General features: G+C 37.8%; 1 protein-coding gene across 4 annotated transcripts in view; it reads right to left on the bottom strand.

The window, feature by feature from the left end:
- Positions 1 to 21,156, bottom strand: part of MLIP (muscular LMNA interacting protein) — a 165,253-nt gene that overhangs the window by 117,838 nt on the left and 26,259 nt on the right. For all 4 annotated transcript variants that reach the window (XM_032140872.2, XM_032140871.2, XM_058432601.1 and 1 more), the window contains exons 4-5: positions 11,572 to 13,146; positions 774 to 845 (exon numbers count right to left, since the gene is read on the bottom strand). In XM_032140872.2, coding sequence (XP_031996763.1) covers positions 774 to 845; positions 11,572 to 13,146 — 1,647 coding nt within the window. The remainder of the gene's footprint in view (positions 1 to 773; positions 846 to 11,571; positions 13,147 to 21,156) is intronic.

Below are 21,156 nucleotides of genomic sequence, written 5' to 3'. Positions count from 1 at the left end.
ACTTTGATTCTGATATCAATCCTCTATTTGGCTTTTATTTAAACATGCCTAACATACTTATTAAACAAGAGGCTTTAATTTCATTTACCTACTTATGTAACAACCTATAATTTTATTATTAATGACCCTTAATATCAAAGCAAAAATTCTCTTGGAGTCATGTGAAAGCAGTTGGGTCACTGAGAGTCATCTTAGTCTTCCCTTCTGTTCATGAAAGTAGGACCACTGGCTGGCAAGAATGGATGGGTGAAGAGGTGTAGTCCACAATGGAATCTATGAAGCTAAGTTGAATACTCAGCTATAATATCTGAGTATCAGTATAGTACCATGGTGGAAGCCACTGTTAGTCACCAAGTCTTTACCAGTCAACAACCCAATGTGGCCAACTGTTCACAAACAATCCCATTTCACCTCAATTCTTTTGATCAATATGTATAGATAAGAAAGTTCTTGATATGAAAGTTTTTGAATATAATAATTATTTAAAATTCCAAAGAATGGAGATCTATCCAAATCTGAATCAAGTTTCCCAAAGCAGCTTGACAGTGGACTAAATATCCCTAGGCTCATATTCAGTCTCTAGCAATAAACCAATAATGTCTCCAGTTGTATTCACCAAAATGTTTTCACCACATCATCCTAAACCAAGAACGGAATGTTATTTTAGTAAAGGCAGAACTTTAAAACAGAAATCTTCCCAACAGAAATTTTAGAAAACATTTTAAAAATCACATTAGAAACATAAAATTCACTGTTTTTGAGCCAACACTGACCTTCTGTTCCAAAAGCAATGTGTTTGTAGGGATTGCTGCAAAAGCCTTGTAGCTTGACTTGGTCTTGTATTGCTAGAATGGGCAACCAGAAAGCAAGAGTAGAGATGAAAATGGGAAGGAATATGACATAATTTTTCAGACAATTCTACCAAGTTAAATGACACGTTATCAAATGAAGAAAAGGGTTATTATGCTGAACAACTTGTTTCTGACAGAAACAATTAGCTTACCATGTTAATATTTTATTAGAATGAGAAGCAAAGAAATGCCACAGTATAATATCAGCCTAGAGATTACAGGCAACTCTATGCCACTCTGTTTCAGAACTTAAAAACTTCCTTTACACAAATTTATATATAAATTTTTCATTAGCAGCATTCCCTCATAGGAGTACTATTCTATACATGAGGACAGGAGATGGCTCTGCTTGATCCTCAAAGGAATGTTTCTTTTCTACAGTGTCACAATTAACAAATATTATACCAATAAGTGTAATTGAGCTCTTGATCATTTTCTCGCATCATCCATAAAAACAGAGATCAAAATACACAAAAATTAGCAGCCGTTTTTTATACAACCAGCAAAGTAGGCAATAATTTGAACATAAATAATATCAGCAATGTAACTCCATAAAGAAAAACAAAAAGTACACACTCTTGATCTTAAACTCATTTTTTAAACCTCATCACCCCCTGCACTTTCTAACAGTTATGTTAATGAAGCAAATGTTAAAACTTCCTAAGTGTTAAGTACAACTCAGAATAATACAGTTCAGTGTTGTAGGATATTTGGGGGAGATGGGAGAGCATGAGGAAGCTGTAGAAATCAGGATAAATGTGCATAATCAAAAACTCAGTTTTGATAACTACTCTGGGTCTCCAGCTGATGAACTGAGTTCAAGGCTCCTGTCACTTCGGATGCCCTTGTCTCAGGCAGCTTCCCCAGTGGCCAGTACCAGTGAGGAAATTGGCACAGAGCTCCAGGCTATCTTAGTGTCTTCAAAAGCAAACCAAAGTGTCTGCAGAAGACGGTGTCATCAAATAAAATTAAATCTTGGGTTTTATAGATGTAATTGAAGGAAGCGTCATTAAAGTGGGGTGGTGAAGGTAAGAGGCTAGCACATTCATTTTCCTTAGGAAAAAGTTGAAGTCATGAGGAATCAAAGTGCCAGACCCAGAAGAAGAAAGTCGGCATCCAGCTAACAGCAGAATGCATTCTCTTTTTCACTGTTTTGTTTCTTTTCTTGGTATACTGAGTTAGATAATGAAAAGGAATTAGCAACCCAAGGCCTGCATGCCCGCAAGTGACATAGGAAGTCACACTAGCCAGATAATCAGTCACCCACAAATACATGCTCACTTACACACTCTCATTCATACACGTGAATGTATACATATATACATATGTACTCACATACAGACACACACACACTCATTCACAAACACACACTCAGCAAAATGTGCACAAGAGCTCAGAAGCTAGACACTTTTTCCCAAGAAAGGTACTCTGAATGCTTACTTATCTTCCACTTTCCCTCCTCCATATAGCTCTTCTCCCTCATAGGAAGAAGCTACGTGGCTTTCTGCAAGTCTCTCAACTCTTAAGGAACCTACACTCCCATCTCCTACATGAGACGCAATTGCTAAAAGATGTCTCGGGTCACTTGAAGCCCTAAGTTGCTACATTGACCCTGTACTGCTGTGGTCTCTAGACAACAAGATATTTGAAAGGGATTGAAATTGAAATACTATCTTTCCATGGGAGCTGACATTTATTACTATGCTGACATTTATTACTATTACTCACTTAATTTTACAGAAGCCCTATAACTAGAGAGTTATTAAGAAAAGCAGAGGTCAAATGACTTGTCCAAGACCACGCAGCCCATAAAGAGCGGGCCTGGGTCCAATATACATGCTTTCTCTATAATATTTTCTTCCAAAGAATACCTAAGCCTACATGTAATGCAGAATAAAATATACCATCTCACTCTATGATGGTTTTATGAATAGTTAATTGTAATCATAGTTGCAATCACAATAACAATATCTAACAATCACTATGACCCAGGTACCATTCTAAAAGCTTCATGTGAATTAACTCACTCAATTGTCACAACAAAGCTATTAGGTAGATACTATACTACCCCCATTTTATATATGGAAACTGAGGTACAGAAATCTTAAATAACTAATCGAAGGTCACCAGCTAGTGCATGTCAGTCCTGGCTGGAATTTGGACACAAGCACTCTAGCCCAACAACTATGCACATATCTACAAATGCCCTTGCTTCTCATTTCAGAATGTGTAATCATTTACGGTGCTTGTTCTCCTATCCTCAACTTCCCTAAAGAATATAGCTGGGAAAGCCTGTACAGAGACATATCTTGTTATTGCACACAAGAATCTTAGAATAAGAAGTGATATTGAAGGTCATTTGCTTCAACCCCCTCATCTGACACATGAATCTCTGTTCTGTTTAGTAGCCAAATGAACACTTGCTTGCCTCCCAAGGCAGAACATTCAGGTCTAAGTGTTAGAATTAGTACAAAATTCTCCCCTAAATTGAGCCAAAATATGTTTCCTGCTAACTTATCTCATTGGTCCTATTTCCCCCCCCCCTTGAAATCATGGCTCATGCCAAGAGCTCTCTTCTGCATAAGTATATTGCTTCCTTCACCAACTCCCTGATACTCAAGTGAAGAATTCCACTACCCTCATTGCTCTCCTCTGATAATATTCCTTAAAATTATAAAAAGTGTTTAATAGATGTGTTTTTAGCACATAGTAAAATATAATCATCACCTCCATGATACTGATAATAAACTCAATTAATGTAATGAAGATAATAATTGAGATCATCTCCTTAGTTTTTGTGGAGAGTTTAAAAATATGCAAGAAAGGAGGTTGGAGTTACTTCATACTGTTGGATCACATTGAGTAGGCTATCACCTAAATTCCTAATGCTTTCATCTTTTTTCAAAACATTTACCAATAATTCCATCCTATATTTATGCTTATTTATACCATTTTAGACCCCAAAATAGGGCTTTAGGCATTATCTTCATCAAGTTTTATCTGATTAGATTGCGTTTGTCATTGTAAGCAATGAAGATAAGAATTTTTAGATTATTTCATGAAACATTTCATTAGGTGTGTCATTTTTATCTTCACTCAAATCATATACTAAGGACTAGGAGCTCCTGCCACTGGGATCTCCCAACTTGGTGGACGTTAGCTGATCCTGTAAATCTATTTGTGGATGTTCAACTAATGTATTTATTCAAGAAACTTTTTCTCTTTCTTTTTCTTTATTTTTTTTTGGGTGGGAGGGGGTGGTGGGGGACAGAGTCTTTCTCTGTTGCCTAGGCTGGAGAGCCATGCTGTGATCACAACTTACTACAGCCTCTACCTCCTGAGCTCAAGCAATTCTTTCACCTTAGCCTCCAGAGTATCTGGTAATACAGGCATGTGGCAGCACACCCAGCTAATTTGTTTTTTTATTTTTTTTGTAGAGATGGGTTCTTACCACAGTGTCCAGGCTTGTCTTGAATTCTTAGGTTTAAGGCATCCTCCTGCCTCAGCCTCCCAAAGTGCTGGGATTACAGGCATGAGCCACCACGCCTGGCCAAGAAATACTTATTGAGTACCTACTACATGACATGCACTACTCCTCTAAGACGTACATACCCTTTCGTTTTCAGTCTAAAAATCCCATTTATTGCCAAAAAAAGGCACGTTTTGAGTCCACTGTTTTTCCTCTGGGTTCTCTTAACAATATATAATCGATCTAAATATGAAGTTTTTATTCTAATTTGAAACACATTTCCTCTTAAGCATTTCAAGGCTTCCAGGTGCTAAACCAAATTCATTTATTTTCCTCCATGGCTTAAAATTACTAATCATTCTAATGTGGAATTACAGAGTTAGAGTAAACATCAGCTAATCATAGGAAGTAAAAATGACTGGCCTAAACCTGAATCTTGCAAACAAGGCAATAATACCTATTGATTCTCTCCAATTTGTAATCTGTGCTTTCAGTTAACATTCAAAAAATATTTCTTAAATATCCTCTGCACAGTGCAGGTCAAAGTTTAGGTTTGAAAAACAAAATGGCATTTTATTACTTATGTTTATAGGCAATGCTAGTTGCCAGCTGCAATATAAATTCTGGGTTTGAAGGTAAGGATAGCAAGAACACATTCTGCCCTTTCAGAAAATATTTTCCACTAAAGTCATATATCCTGTTGCTGATGTCTAAAATTTCACCACAGGCTCTAGTAATAAAGATCCATGAGGTCTCAAAGTGAACTATGTTAGTTGCCTTGAGGATCAGGGGTTTGGACTCACAGTTACACTTTAAGGGCAGTAAATCGGGGGCCCCTAATCCCCAGACCATAAACTGGTACCTGTTAGGAACTGGGCCAAACAGCAAGAAGTGAACAGCAGGAGAGCGTGTATGACCGCCTAAGCTCTGCCTCCTACCAGATCAGCAGCAGCATTAGATTCTCATAGGAGTGTGAACCCTACTGTGACTACACAGGCAAAGGATCTAGGTTGCGTGTCCCTTATAAGAATCTAATGCCTGATGATCTGAGGTGGAACAGTTTCATCCCAAAACCATCCCCAACCCCCCAATCCATGGAAAAACTGTCTTCCATGACACTGGTCCCTGGTGCCAAAAAGGTTGGGGACCAGTGCAGTAAATGCAAGAAACTTGGATTATATAAACAATAGGATGAGGAAACCATGGTGAAGAGCCTCCCTACCACCATGTCCAACTTCTTCCAGAAGCATTCCTTGACAGAGATGAGAGCATCACTCTACAGGTACACTTTCTGCTCCTCAGTGATCACGTCTGTCTTACCTGAGTCAGAATCTCCCTGACATCAGTCCTGAGATGAAAGCTCAACCAAGCCCTGACCCCATTCATAGGAGATTGCTCAGAAACTTCCTTATATCTGGATTACCGGCAGAGCACAATCTATAATGATCCTGATAATGGAAAAGCTAGAGGTGGAGGATACAACGGTCAAAAACTGCCTGACAAAGCAGATGGGCGAGGTAGCAACTGAGAAAACTTCCCAGGACCCCTCTGCATCCCTCATTTATCTTTTCGTTTCTCTAACACCTTAAATGCATAATTTTATTTCATTTTATTATAATATTTTGCCATCCCTATCTGCCTGCTAGATCTTTTAGAGGAGAGATTTTATATTATTTGTTCTTTTATTTTCAACACCTAATATAAACCTGGCAGAGAAAAGATGTTCAGCAAATATTTGTTGACTTGAAATATCTAATTGAAAATTACAATAAGATTCAAGGACATGAAAAAACACAAATTTTTAGTTACTCCTCTATGGTTCAATTCCTAGACAAGCCTGGCTAATTAAAGACCCTCTTCCACCACTCCAAGCATGCCCTGAGAACATTTCTAATATAGATTTTTGAAGTCATTTTTCTTCATGATGTAAACCTATAACATGTGCCACATTATCTTGATCCCTGTTTTTTCCTTTGACAATTCTCTTATTTGAGTTAAACTGCACACTCCCCTCAATTAAAATGCAAATCCTGGCCAGCATGGTGGTTCGTGCCTATAATTCTAACAGTTTGGGGGGCCGACGCAGGTGGATCACCTGAGGTCAGGAGTTCAAGACCAGCCTGGCCAATGTGGTGAAACCCTGTCTCTACTAAAAATACAAAAATTAGCTAGGTGTGGTGGTAGGTGGCTGTAATCCCAGCTACTCAGGAGACTGAGGCAGAAGAATCAATTGAACCTGGGAGGCAGAAGTTGCAGTGAGCGGAGATTGCGCCATTGCACTCCAGCCTGGATGCCAAGAGCGAAATTCCGCCTCAAAGTAAAAAAAAAAAAAAGCAAATCCCCCTAGGGAGTGCGGGGTTGGAGAGGAAGACAAGCTTTTGTCAATCATTGAACACCTGAGTGTGAACCATTACTAGGATCAATTCAGAGAGGCTAGCTGGAGAGAAGCACAGGAGTGGCACACAGAACTGGTCAGTATAGGGGCTGAGTGACAGATAGCCTAGCTGAAAGAAGCCTGGAAAGTCAAGGAGTCCCAAGAACTTTGTGAAGGGAGTGGAGTAAATGACAGTGAGATAAAAAGAGAAAAACAAAATAAGAAAGCACATAAGGCTAGTTTCAGCTGTTTTTTTTTTTTTTTTTTCATTTCACATAGTGGCTCTGATTGGTAAATGTTTGTTACTCTGCCTACAAAACATGATGGAAATCTTATCTTCACCTTCACTGCTATAACTTGACCATAGCCACCATCGTCACTCACCTAGATTGTAGCAATAGACTTCTAAGTTCTCCCAACTTAAACTTTCACCCTGTCATGGTCTATTCTTATTTAGCAGTGAGATAGTTAAGACTGTCACTTATCTATTTGAAACCCTCCAAAGACTTCCTGTCTTACTTAAAGTAAAAATCAAAGACTAATGAGTGGCCCACAAGACCCTCCTACAGGATCCGGCTCCCAGCTACATCTCCCTCTGACAACCTCAACATCCTGTTCCTCACTGCTAGCCCAGAATACGTTCTTTGTATCTGTCAAGCACTCTCTGGCCTCAGAGCATTTTCCTCACTATACTCTCTTAAGGAGTATCACCTCCTTGGATGTTACATTCTCAACGAAACCTATCCCAATATCCCAACATAACTTGTGACACCATCCTTTCTGTATTTCCCTTGAGAATCAGGGCTATACTTTTCTCCATGACCCGACACACACAACAATTTACTTATTTGGAGGGGTTATTGTTGATTGTTTCTCTTCCACCAAAGAATATAAACTGTCTTTGAACAGGCATCATCGCATATTTTATTTATTGCAATATCCTCACAGCTTTGAAAAGCACACCTATTAGGTAATCAATACATATTTATTGAATGAATGATTTGCTTGAACCCAGATTAACTAACTATTTTAGCTCATGCAGACACATTCCATATTGCTCATTTTCCAAATTACATGTGGTTCTGCAGAAATGAAGAAAGTTTTATACAGACTGCTGCCAATAAGTTTTCAGTGTGATGTATTTGGGAGTGTTTTGATGTCCTAAAGGAAGGAGACTTTTGTGAATAAAACACCAGTTATAAAGTTTTATGAAATATAAAATAGCTCTCAACTTGTTCCCTAAATAAGCTATGTGTCCAAATAGCTTTAAGCCCAGGGCAGGCCCATCGATGGAGACTCTTTATAATTGGAACTAATCTTCAGACTATCTTCAGTAAGTGGCAGACTCTATGAGGCTTTGATGTAATGCTTATCCTAATTTCCATATGGAACACCATAATAATTCACTAGGATAAAAATTTAAATTCTTTTATAAATGAAGGCAAAACAGATTGGGGACCCAGACACAACTCCATGGGTGAATTTAGTAATATCCAGTCTTTTCCACGGGAAAAAAAAGTCTCAGACAATATAGATGTTGATCAAAAAGTAGGCCAGTCATGGTGGCTCACGCCTGTAATCCCAGCACTTTGGGATGCCGAGGTAGGCGGATCACTTGTGGTCAAAAGTTCAAGACCAGCCTGGCCAACATGGTGAAACCCCGTCTCTACTAAAAATACAAAAATTAGCCGGATATGATGGCGCACACCTGTAATCCCAGCTACTTGGGAGGCTGAGGCAGGAGAATCACTTGAACCCAGGAGGCAGAGGTGGCAGTGAGCCAAGATCACACCACTACACTGCAGCCTGGGCGACACAGTGGGACCCGTATCAAAAAAAAAAAAAAAAGGCAGGCTGAGCAGCATTCAGATGCCCATCCTGTCTAAAGCAATGATTATAATGTGAAATAGTATTTTAAACTACATCTGAATTTAACATATCATAGCAATTATATCACACAAATGCAAGCAGATTCAGAACCTTAAGATTTTATGCATGAAGAAGAAACATCAAACACACTTTATATCTGAATTTAGCTCAGCATACTATGGTCGATCCATTTTATTTTAATATCAAAGGACAATAGGGCCCAGACTTTAATATCGTTCAAGCATTCATGTTTTAATTAGATGCCATCTGTATTCTATGATCCCTATTATTTCAGAATCTCGGCGTGAGTAAAGCTGACCTAAATCTAAAGCTCTTTGATTTCAAAAAGAGCCCTGTGCTCAGCTTAGCACCACACTGGAAGGAGCAAGACAAGAAACAACCCATGAAAGCATATAAATTCTTCGATATCACACAGCTTTTGTCTATTTCTTCCTATCATTCTGTAAAATAATGTTACCAATTTAAACACTAGTCAAACATCAAAAGAGATCGGGATAAGATTTATCTATTCCACATCCATTTTAATAAGTTTTTTATACTCAAGATACGATTTCTGAAAATAATAGATTGTAATAAAAAAAAGTAGGCTGACTTTCTGATTTTTACCTAAAGAGATAATATAGCAAGATGCAAGGAAAAAATAAACACAGAAAAGAATAGCATTGTCTCATAGTCCATACTATTCTATTTTTGCAGAAGCTATTATAAATTTTACCCATGATAGGCAGCTTTTTTTTTCTGTTCAAAGAAATCTATTGATATTTTTACTGGTAGTTAAATTATAATCATTCTTCTTATTTTCCTGTTCATCAAATTTACCTTGCATTTCTTTGAATTTTCTTTACTTGGAAATTTTTTAAAAAGTAAAAAGCAAATGCTGAAAATGTTTCAATGTTGGGTGCAGGAAGAGAGCCCCAAAACAATAGGTCTTCAATAAATAGGGCTTTAATGTATCAAAAGCCCTTTGGGGCTCACCCTCTTCCAACTCTCTGACTATATCCAAAACAGGAGAAAACAAAGGGCAGTGAAACACACATAGTAATGCTTTGAAAAAGCTTCTAGAGTAAAATCACTTTTCACAAAAACAAGAATAAGTATATGGCAGCGTGGTTCAAAAAATGATAGTTAATGCACTCAGGAAACAGTAACGATTAGATTGTCAGTTCGTTTTAAATACTCTACAGATAAATTTTATAATCACATAGATGTATTTAAAATATAATAAATAGGTCAATTTACCTCAAATAAGTAGGATTTTCAATTGAGAATCACAGAAGTAGTTAAATTTTATCCATCTCATTTGCTTTGAATGTTTGTAATACAAGGACTTAATCTCCAATACATTTTTTAAATGACCCCAAAATTATACACATTGGGAATTCTGGTTCTAATTCCTTAATAATGATTTTCTTCATGAGAATTATAAAGTCAGGCTAAATTGCTAACATGAGTTCTTTCTTTGTAGCAATAAATGATAGTAATAAAGAACATGGCTTCAAGAATCAACAGACGTAATATTATATAAATGTCAGCTCCGTAACAGACCCAATGACCTGGACAATTATTCACTGAACTTTAGTTTCTTGGTGTACAAAATAGGGAAAATAGTATTATCAACTTCATATAGTTATAAAACTTAACTGATGTAATCCATTTTAATTAATTTTTCAGCTATTTTGTATACTAGCACAGTTCCTGACTCACAGAAAGCATTTGATATTGCTTGCTATTATTACTATCAGATTATAAGGCTAATCGTCTTATGTCTCCACACACAGCCTTCTGAGATCATCTTCTGTATATTTGGTCAGATTGTTTTCCATTTCTGAAATGCCAACTTCTTTCCTCTTCATTAAGTTAAATCCTAAATATTTCCGACAGGCCTGACATTTTTTGTAACTTCCCTTACTAACCATGTTCCATCACATTACTCCTGTTATATTGAACTCAGTCGATGATTATTTATAATCTGACTTACACAATTAATTTTGCCTTACATTGGTTTTCTAGCTGTATTGTAGATTTAATAACTGTATATAGCCTCTCCAAATTGTGTATATTTTTTTCTACTGATTAAAATTGAATTGTTCTAAGACAAAAAAAAATATCTCTTACTTCCCTTTAAAAGAAACCACACACACTCCAAAGAAAGCTAGTATAGTGGTACACATACAGCAGGTATTTAATGCATGCTTTTGACTTGAATTGTTTTGTGACATCATTTACAAGATAATGAGGGTCACTTTATCCCTTCAATGTGGCATTCATCATCTGAAAAGTGACAGTGAAACATACTCTTCATGGTATTTCAAAGCTCTAAAACTACATTATTTCAATGTGCTGAGCTGAAAATCACCACCCCTTCTTATGCAGGCACTTTAATTGTTTTATTTTATTGATATAACAGCTATCAAATTCTGGGTATGGGTGATCCACAATCTGAATTACTTGAGAATAGTTGGGAAGCCAGCATGCCTTAGTGTAGAGCTGCTTTCTGCTACGAGAACGGGCTTGGCTATGTCACAGGCCTAGATCTAAGATAATATTCCATTTTATATTAATCCTGTCTACTATTCCATCAGTACAGGATATTTGGATGGACGCTAGGGTCCCTGTTAATAAACAATCAGAAACATATCATAGTCCTGAATCTCAACTACTTGCTTACAATTCTGTCATTAGGGCCAATGGTATAACTCATACTAAGCCTGGGGAAAAATAATGCCCTTGGAGTCATAGATATAAGAAGTTAGGAAGAGAAAGAGGATTTTCAAAATCGAAGGATTTGACTGAAACACATAATTCTATACAGATTATAATTCATTTACACATTCAAATATACCAAGTCCTGGTACCCTCTTGCACTTTTTCTTCCTCCGTGTAGGAGCACAATTAATAATATAATTATTGATTTCTGCCTTGGGGAAGAAAAAAAGATTCTTCCCTGTTTCAAAATAAGCATGCACCATGCAACATGCAAAAAATACCTTTGATTTCTTATTTTCTGGGCCTGTTGACATGGACAATGCACAAGGTGAAATCAGCTCCTCTGTCCTTGTTAGAGATATGGGAAGTGATGGGGTTGAAACAGGTGACCTGTGGTTGGGGGTGGTGCTTTCAGATTTCCCAAGTCTTGAAGGCAAGGTACCACTGCCGCAATGTGGGTGCAGAGCTGAGGGACTGAGCTGGGGCACCAGGGTGGGCAGATTGGCATGAGGGAGAGAGGAGGACCTCAGGCTGGGAAGAGAGGCAGAGCTAGCACTGGAGACAGGGAGTGAAGGAAGAGCTGAAGGATTCAGCTCCTGGGCAGACAGTTGGGATGATGCTCTTTCAGATCTGTTTATCAGGCTTGAAAGAGCTGGGGAAGGATGGAAACATTTCTCTGAAGAAGAGAACGTAGCTCTTTGATTAATAGGAGGAGATAGAGAAGATAATGCAGAGGAGGCTAATGTAGAAGGGTACGTGTGAATGTTTCTGGGGTTTTCTGGAAAACCCCTGAGGTCACCATCCTGTTTACTCTTCAAAGAGGAAAGAGAAGAGCTTGGTGGAACAGGAGGAAGACCCACAGAACTGGATGTACTGGTTTGTAGCAGGGAGAGCATGGTATTGCTCTTCAAAGTAGGTGATGGTGTTCTCTCTACATTCATGGAAGCAAGGCTGCCACTAGCCTGTTTTGTAGGAGAAAGGGAGGGCGCCTGAGAAAGCGGAGTAGACTTAGTGAAAACAGGCAGGTGAAAAGATTGCTGGGTCAATTCAGAAACCCGGCGTTCCCCCTGATCTGGTGACCCGGCTCTCAGGGAACAACTTGAGAGAGATTTTTTAGGCGTAGGTGGGGTCTGCTTTGCTTTTTGATCAAGTGTGAGCGTGGAAGAGGCCGGGGAGTTGAGAGAGAAGGTGGGACAGGACGCAGGGGAAAAGGGTCTTTGGTGGGAAGGGTTTGACTTGAGAATGGCAGTGAGAAGGGCAAGCCGGGAAGGCACCGGGGATTTTACCCCTGACTTTGAAAGATTTCCACTAGATGACATTTGGCTGCAGATGGTGGAAGAAGAGCCGTGGAAAGAGGAGGTAAATGGTTTGGGGCTCGGAGAGAGTGAATGCGTGACAATGCGGACTGGTATGTACGAGGCTGAATTCGACTTCAGAGAAGCACTGGAGGACGGTGGAGGAGAAGAGGTTCTCGGACTTTCTCCGCGACTAAGGACATGCGAGGTTAAAGTTGTCTTCTTGAGAACTTCAGAGGTCAGTCCAGGCTTTGGATCTGCTGCAGTCGAACTGGGTAAATTAGAACCTGATAGTTGAGTGGAATGGGGAAACAGTAACGTCGAGGAGGTGCCCTTCGATGCAGAAAAGGGTGTGGAGTGAGCGGTAGTTTGAAAATACGTAGCTGATTCTTCCACCACGGCCCCACCGACATCCAGCCTCCTAGTGTGGAACTCCTCTAGGACAGAGGCTCCCTCGAGGTTAACTGGGTCGGGTGGTGCGTTCAGATTAGTTGGAGAAACAAAGGAGAAAGCAGGTGGTTTACAGGCAAGCTGCTCAGAGGTAGTGGGAGAAGAAGTTAACTAGAGGAAAGAGAAATAGACAGATTGAAATAGGACATTATTTGTGAAATGATCAAAATATTCTTGTCACTTGTGCGATTATGCAAACAATTTACACAAAAGGAGGCATCTTAAACCTCCACAAAAATGAAGGAAATTCTGTTTTGCTAATGAGGACTTGCTTTGAATTCGAAATAAGATACAAATAAGCTGTGAAGCATTACATCCTATACCTCATTTATCCCACAGAATGAAATCAATATAAAATTGTATTGCATAGTTAGAAGATAATTCGTTGACAGCATCTAAAATAGTTATCTTAATTTTGAATTGTGTGATTTGGAAAGATTTAAATCACCATCAGTATAAATTGCAAATTTCACTTTGGAAAATTATTTTCTTCTATTGTAAGAATATAAAGCATGATATTATAACGACTACAAGCCTTAAAAAAATTTTAACACACTTCAAGTGTTTAAAATTCTGAGAGTTTCTACTACTTAACTCCTACATGCTATGAACTTGGAAAAGTGCCTAGAATTCAAATGATGAAACACTCAATATCAACACGGAATGACAAATTGAGAGAGTGAAAGCAAAGTCCAAATTAAACAGGAAGTTTTAGCTTATTTTTCCTAATTATTTGCCAGAATGAACATTTAACATGAACATATAATGAACATGTAACAAATAATTTGGGTCATGCTGGAAGAAATAGGCTCTCTTTTGTATCAAAAGAAGCCAGAACACTTTACAAATACAATCCTCCTGAAACAAGGAAACCCACCAATCCAAATAAAGAGGAAATAAAGAAACCAAATAAAGAGGAAATAAAGAACAACTCATCATTTTACAAGAGAAGCTAGGGAGAGCCTGTGAAACAACTGGATGTAGGCAGTGTTGTGCCATTTTAAAACTCATCTAGTACTTTAAGTACTGAAGTTATAAATACTTTGAACACCTTTTAAACAGAGGTTTCCCTTAAAAGTCATTGATTTGATTATGTCAATATATAAAAGAAATAATAAACATGCATGTCTAATAAAGAATTTAGGGAATATCAATCATTCAAAATATCAATACATATTAAGATTTACATATAGATAATGCATTAAGCACATAGCAGGAAAATGTATATAAACATAACAATCAAACTTAGCAAAACTTTACAAATAAAGTAAAAGATATTTCTTGATTTTGCTTATAACATTTTAAGATTTCCATCAGATCTAATGCAGAGGTTTTCATGGCATATAGTTTTAATCTCTAAAAATATTTAAAACTGACAAATTCAAACAACTCATCCCAAACTTCCAAGTTTCTAAGTAAACATACCCAAAATATTCCTTTCTTTTATATGTGAATTTATATGTATCTTTGCAACACTGAAGAATTCTTGCTACATAAATAATACCTGAATATATTGGCATAACCCAGAATATGGGAAAATCAGACATAATTGAAAGTCAAGCAGAATTGAATCAAATGGAGGAAGAAAGCTTGGCAATTCACTCGTATAAGTTTTACTTAGAAACAACTCTGCTTAGCCAATGTTTATGTAACTGATTCATGTGGTTAGAGATATATTTAAATCCAAACACTACTAGCTGGGCGGCTGAATATTTCTGTCACTACAAGCATGACAATGTCTTATTTGAAGTTATGCAATCATTTGTAGTTAAATATGTAATTAATGTTTAAGAAATTGTTCTCTTAGGGTAAATAGTATATCCAGGGAATTTTTTTTTTTTTACCACAAATGAAAAGTCTTCATTAATTGTTTCCTATGATTGCTCTCTCCTAATGAAAAGAATATAGAAACATTTCTAGACTGTGTAGTGTGTCTTTGCATGTTGTACTATGCCTGGAATAGCTGTTTGGTAAAGAATTCTGTAAATTAATAACAGCAGTCACAAAACTCTCATTACATTTTCAGTTCTGCTGTTTCCAAATAACTGTAATGTATATGACAAACTCAATTATTTACCCTGATTATTCACCAAATTATCACTATGCTAAGACCATAGAGCTGTAATTGTTAGGGTCTCATTCAGAGGAAAAGACTAACCTCTCCAACTTCCTCAAAACTATGGCTTCTAATGACCAAACATTCTACTACATTAATTAATATTTTACCTAATATAAATAACTCAGAATTTTATTATACTTTTTAATATATTTAAAACATTGATTTTTGAGGAACTTCTAAGAAAAAGGCTCTGAAGAGTCTAAAGATGTTTACCATGTTTATATTAATCTGCACAAAATTTTTATTATATTTTCTTAATATATTAATAAGTACATGCAACATATTCATTTCTAACTTGCAAATATACCATGATGTTATCCTAATTTGTAGTAATAGAAAAATGTGAGACCATATTTTATAAAATTCTCAGGGGTGAAGGATTCTTTTTTTATAAAAAGATTCATTTTCCTGAATTTCTCTAATTAATAAATTTTTAAAAAGAGGAAGTTAAAGGCATGAAAATATGTGTGCAGAAAGAAGACATGGGCACCTGTCAAATTCTCAGTTAGTAGCTCAGAATCAGTCCTTCATTTTACCTCTTCCTATAAATCCCTTATTAGTGATCCCAAACTTCCTTATTGGCATCTATTTAATACAAATTATTTCCATCTCTTCTTCCTCTACCATTCATAATCCTCTATGTTGTTCTCAAGGTTTGTTACTGATGCTCTAACTCCTTCTCCCTCAAGGCTGTTCTAGGTCTTCTTTACCATTTATTTCTTACCTCACCTTTATTGATTCCTTTGCTTCAAACACCTCTCTAGAGCTACCAATTACCATGTTTTCCAATACCCAGAACTACACTGGCTCCTTGAGCCCCCCTTGCCATACACTCTCTCTAAAGTCATTTTCAAAACTCTCTTCTCCTATCTGGAACTCTGGAAAACATTCACAATAATCTCAGTAACAGAAGATGCAATGTGCTCCTATCATTAGGTAAGTACATGATCCTAATCATAAATTCACTCTCAGATCCTATATAATAGAGACCATCAATTATTTTAACAGCCATTCTCTATTGTAGAACTGCCTTGTATTTTTACTGCCTGTAAATCTAAAATAAACTGCTCCTGTATATATTCAGTTTTCCCTGATGTTTCTATGAGATTTCAAAGCATTTGAATAAAAAAAAACCTGAAGTGACTGATCTGCTACCTAGTATCTTGAATACTTTCTGAGATTCTGACAGCACCAGATGTGGATTGCATATAGTTGTGCTCTTCCTCCTGAATCTGTACGGCTACATGAAGCAGAAACCCCAGATTCTCCCTTGTCGTCACATACCAATCATCACATTATGGCAGCTTGGCCTCCTAAACTTACCTATTATTGATTCGTCCTCTTTGATGAATGCTTGCAATGCTACAGGGCAGATTCTCAGCCTTTCTTACCTGAACACATTAAATAATCTTTTCTGGTGTTCTTACTTCTAGTTGCACCCTATTTAACCTATCACTAGATTGAACTTTTAAAATCTGATCACCTATGCTCAAGACCTCATCATTGGTTTCCTTGTGTCTACCATGAACTAAAGATACTTCCTTCATGACAAAGCTCCTCTCTTGCTATCCAGTCTCATACCCCTCATCCCCTATTTTTTAAGTTTCAGTAATACCTTGTTCAATCTCAACCTTCTTACCAGCATTGCCAACATTCTAGCTATTGTGGTTTCTTGCCAATCCTCTCTTGCCAATCAACTTGGCAAACTTTTATTCTTAAACCAATCCCAGTAACTGCCATTATGTTTCTAGACCTAGTCTACTAAAAGTGGCTATAAGAAAAAGAAAATTGATACCACTTGTTAATAGGACCACGGCACCTATTTTTCAAACTGCATCCTCTACAAGGGCACAAGCTGAGTTGGGCTGGTTTCCCCTGCACTGAATTCCCCTGCAGAAGGGGAGGTTTTCTCAATTCACATATGGGCTGGCTGAGTCACTATAGACTGGTGAAAGCACAAGTTCAATGTCTGTAGTCTCAGCTGGGCCCTGCATCTCTCGATTTTTTGGTTGGTTGATTTGTGTTTTCTTTTTTGTTGTTGTTGTTTGGACCTTGGCTTCCTCTACTGTTCTGATGAACAGCTTTTCCAAAAACTTAACGTTCTCCACAAACCCTTAACCTACTATTTCTCCCATTATGCTCAACAGACGGCCTAGATTTCTTTACTCTAAGGATAATTGAGATTACCAGGAAAGCAAATTTTGGTAGTGTCACCTTCATTCCCTTTCCCTCATTCTAAGGAAAGATGAATGAAAACAACCTTTCGCTTTGTAAAAGGTGAATTCTCCTTGTGTGCTCTGAATCACAGCAGCTCTTGCCCTCTTAGAAATCTCATTTCATCAGTTATTCCCCATATCCTATGTATTTATCCTTTTTAATTTTTTCCTAGCTCCCTGATCCTAACATAGATATAAAACAGAAATTCTCTCAATCTTTTAAAAAACACGATTAATCAGTATCATTGTGGTGAATAGTAAACACAGTCTTTTGTTCCACCTTTTAATCTGGATAGCCAAATGACTTGTTTTGGCCCATACAACATTATCAAATGCAATACAAGAAGCGGTATCTTGAAAAACACTTGTGCATTGAGGCTTACTGGCTTTTTGCATGCAGAACATTGCCATAATATGAATGAGCTCAGGCTAGTTTACTGGAAGATACAAGACCACATCTCAGCAGACAACGACTCAGCCACCAGACAGCTAACCAGCCACCAGCTAAGCCAACAGCCAATCACTGACATGGGTAGGTCACAGCAAAGATTAACTGAATCTAGCCCACATCTGCAGAACCACCTAGCTGAAAACAGCCCACATTATTGGCCAAAACATTTTGAGCTAAATAAAATATTGTGTTCTAAAACACTAAATGCTGGCATGGTTTGTTAAGCAACAAAAGCTAACTGATAAAAACAAATATATACATACATATCCCAAGCTCTTTCTTGATCCTATATTTCCCATAATTACAGGCCTATGTTGTTTTCTTCTCAGTCAAGTCTGTACAATATAATCACTGCCTTGAGTTTCTTATTTCTTGTAGTCAACACACCCTAAAATGACTACCCAAAGAGTCCCAGCCTTGTAGAATTCCTTCCTTTTAAGTGTGGGTGGAAACGGTTACTTGCTTCTAATTGATGGAATATGACAGAGGTGAAGGAATTTTTCAAACGTAACAAAGGTCCCTAATCAGGTGACTTTAAGTTAATTAAAAGGGAGGTTTATCCTGCGTGGGTGTGACCTAATCAAGTGAGCGCTTTACAAAAAATAAAAATAAAAATAAAGGTCTTTGGAATTAGAGACTCAAAGCAGCAGAGATACTTTTTCTCTGTTGCTGGCTTTAAGAGGCAAGCTGCCATGAATTCCACAGCCTCAAGGAAATAAATTCTGCCAACCTGACTGACACCTTGATTTCAACCTAGTGAGAGACCCTGAGCAAAGAACATGGCTCAGCCATATCCAGACATCTGATCTACAGAAACCAGGAGAAATAGCTAAATTTGTGAAGCCACTACATTTGTGGTAACAGAAAACTAATACACTTCCTACTAACTTCTAAAAAGATTTCTCCTCCACCCTTACATGGAAAAGTGTTATCACTAACATTTAAAATGGTTTATTTTTCCTAAACCCAACAGGCACTTGAATCGCTTACCTTTTCTGATTTCTTTTCAGAGTTTGACTCTTCTAATCTCTCCCTCCTTTTCAAAACTTTTATTTATGGCCTCTATTCATTACTCTTTCCTAGTATATTTCCTATCTTTTGATGAGTCCTTTTCATATTCCTTCTCATCTTCCACCCTGTTCTTATGTGCTGGTACTTCCTTCCCTATTACCTTTCTGGAATGCCAAAAATACAAAAATGTATTCATCCTTCAAATTTCAGCAACACTGCCTCTGTGAACCCTTTCTGATGGTCCAGGCTGACTTAGGCATCCTCCCCGTAGGCTTCCCACTGTTTTCTGAGCATGCAACCTAATACACTTTTTTCTGAGCATGCACATGCACTTTTTAAATTCCTTAAAGGCAGATCATACGTCTATGTACCCGTAGTGTCTAGTGCCTAGCCTACTAGCTTCATACAGGAAAAAAATAAATAAATAAAATGCCCAGTAGATGAAGGAATAGAAGGATGCAGAAGCGGAAACATAGTTTCTCCTTGAAGAGGGTCTGATCCCCTCCCTCAGCAATTGCCCCCCTCTTATTCTGTTCTAGACTCTGGGCAGTGAGGATGGGCAGGTGGTAAGAAGAACATTGCCTCTGACCTCTGATTCAGTCGTTACCTCCCCAGCCAAGTTCTGACATCAACAAGTCAGGAGACTCTCTTCTTAAAAGCCTACATCATCTTTCTGCTGCAATTGTCAGAGCGACTTGATTTTCCAGATATGTTCTTCCTTTGTACCTGGTTAATGGTACAAATTAACCCACCCAGAGGAAATAACAAGCTACCATTCAGGGAATATAGGGATTCTGCCAGCATCAGAGCAGAGCCTGGAGCTTCTCACTGATTCATAAAAATTCTCCTAAGTGCATCTAGTCTCATTCACCATGAAAGGTAATAAGATAAAAAGAGGGAATCATATACTCACCCTAAGCAAGACACAAAATGGAGAGGTAGCAGTGGGAAGATCACTGGGGAAAAGTTATTTTAAAAAAATCACTTGGTCAGGGATTTGTCCATTGCCTAAAAGAATGTAGGGCCTCTAAATTTTTAATACTACCCAACTGCCCAAAACAATTATATGACCAAGAAGGCCCTTGGAGAATCTGAATTACTACTTAGTCACCTCTCACCTATTCACGCACAGTCAGGCCCCAGGTGGCTCTGTTCTGCATGCAAAGAGCCATCCAGCTGATGGCCAGGAACACTTCACCTCCCAGCTTCTTATTATAAATGTGCCATGTTTCAGCAAGTACTTTGGCATTCCGAGCTAGTCCTCCAGCAGTTAGCTGAATCCAACATGAACGTTTAACCTCCCAGCTTCTTTCAAGGTTTTCAACCTCTAAATCTCTGGGGTCAGAAGCTACAGATTATTTGCTTAAGTAAGAGCAACAGCACTAACTCTAAGGCAGGAGTCCTAGGTGCGCTTCCATACTCTATTACCATTTTCTTTCAGCTTTGAATGCTCACTAAGAGGGTTTAGGTAATGTCTGTTCTCTATTTACATCACAAGATCATGTGAAAAGGAGGATCATTCATTCATTTATTCATTCATTCATCAGACACTTTTTAAGCACCCACAGTATTCCAGGCATTGTATTAGGTGATGGGAAGCATAAGTGAGAAAAATATTTTTTGTCAAGTTCAAGGGGTTCAGGAATCTAGTCGGGTAAGAGAGACACATGAAGGCTATTGTAATAAGTATGCTGGTATGAATAGGGTATTTCATTATAAAGTTGAGGCCTGGGGGTATATGGAGGGTTTCTGTGTCTAATGCCCCATCCAAATAACTTACTGTAATCCCTTTTCTATGAATCCATGAAATCTGGTTATTTAATAAATATATGTGCTAATGTCCAAATTCTTCAGAATTTCATGTCAGGACCTCCATTATTTAGCCCCAGTCAGTTCTTTTGGTCTTACTTTCATGTTCCGTGTTCTTCTCCCCAGTTCTTACTTCTGAGCTACATTTGAAAAAGGTGTGAAACTCTCCTTCTCCACATGTTCCTTACTTTGTGCCCAAAAAAAAAAAAAAAAAAAAACATGCTGCCATCTCAGACTTCTTAGATACAGTAAATCATTTATTGAGAGCCTACCACTGGCCAGGCACTATTCTAGGCACTTTGCATGGATTATCTCATTTAATCTTCACAAGGTAGGTTGATATATTATCGACTCATTTTACAAATGAGAAAACTGAGGTTTATGATTTCAAGTAACTCACCCAGAGGAACATAGCCAGTAAATTGCCCATCTCATTTTGGTTTTCCCACATCACCCCTCCAATGCACGACCTCCCTTTCTTTACCTCCATCCATTTCTCAAACTGATTTCTGTCC

The sequence above is a fragment of the Hylobates moloch genome, unplaced genomic scaffold (genome assembly GCF_009828535.3).
Source record: "Hylobates moloch isolate HMO894 unplaced genomic scaffold, HMol_V3 SCAFFOLD_20, whole genome shotgun sequence".
Taxonomy (NCBI): Eukaryota; Metazoa; Chordata; class Mammalia; order Primates; family Hylobatidae; genus Hylobates; species Hylobates moloch.
The sequence above is the reverse complement of the archived record's forward strand: the minus strand, read 5'-3'. Positions and strand labels throughout refer to the sequence as shown.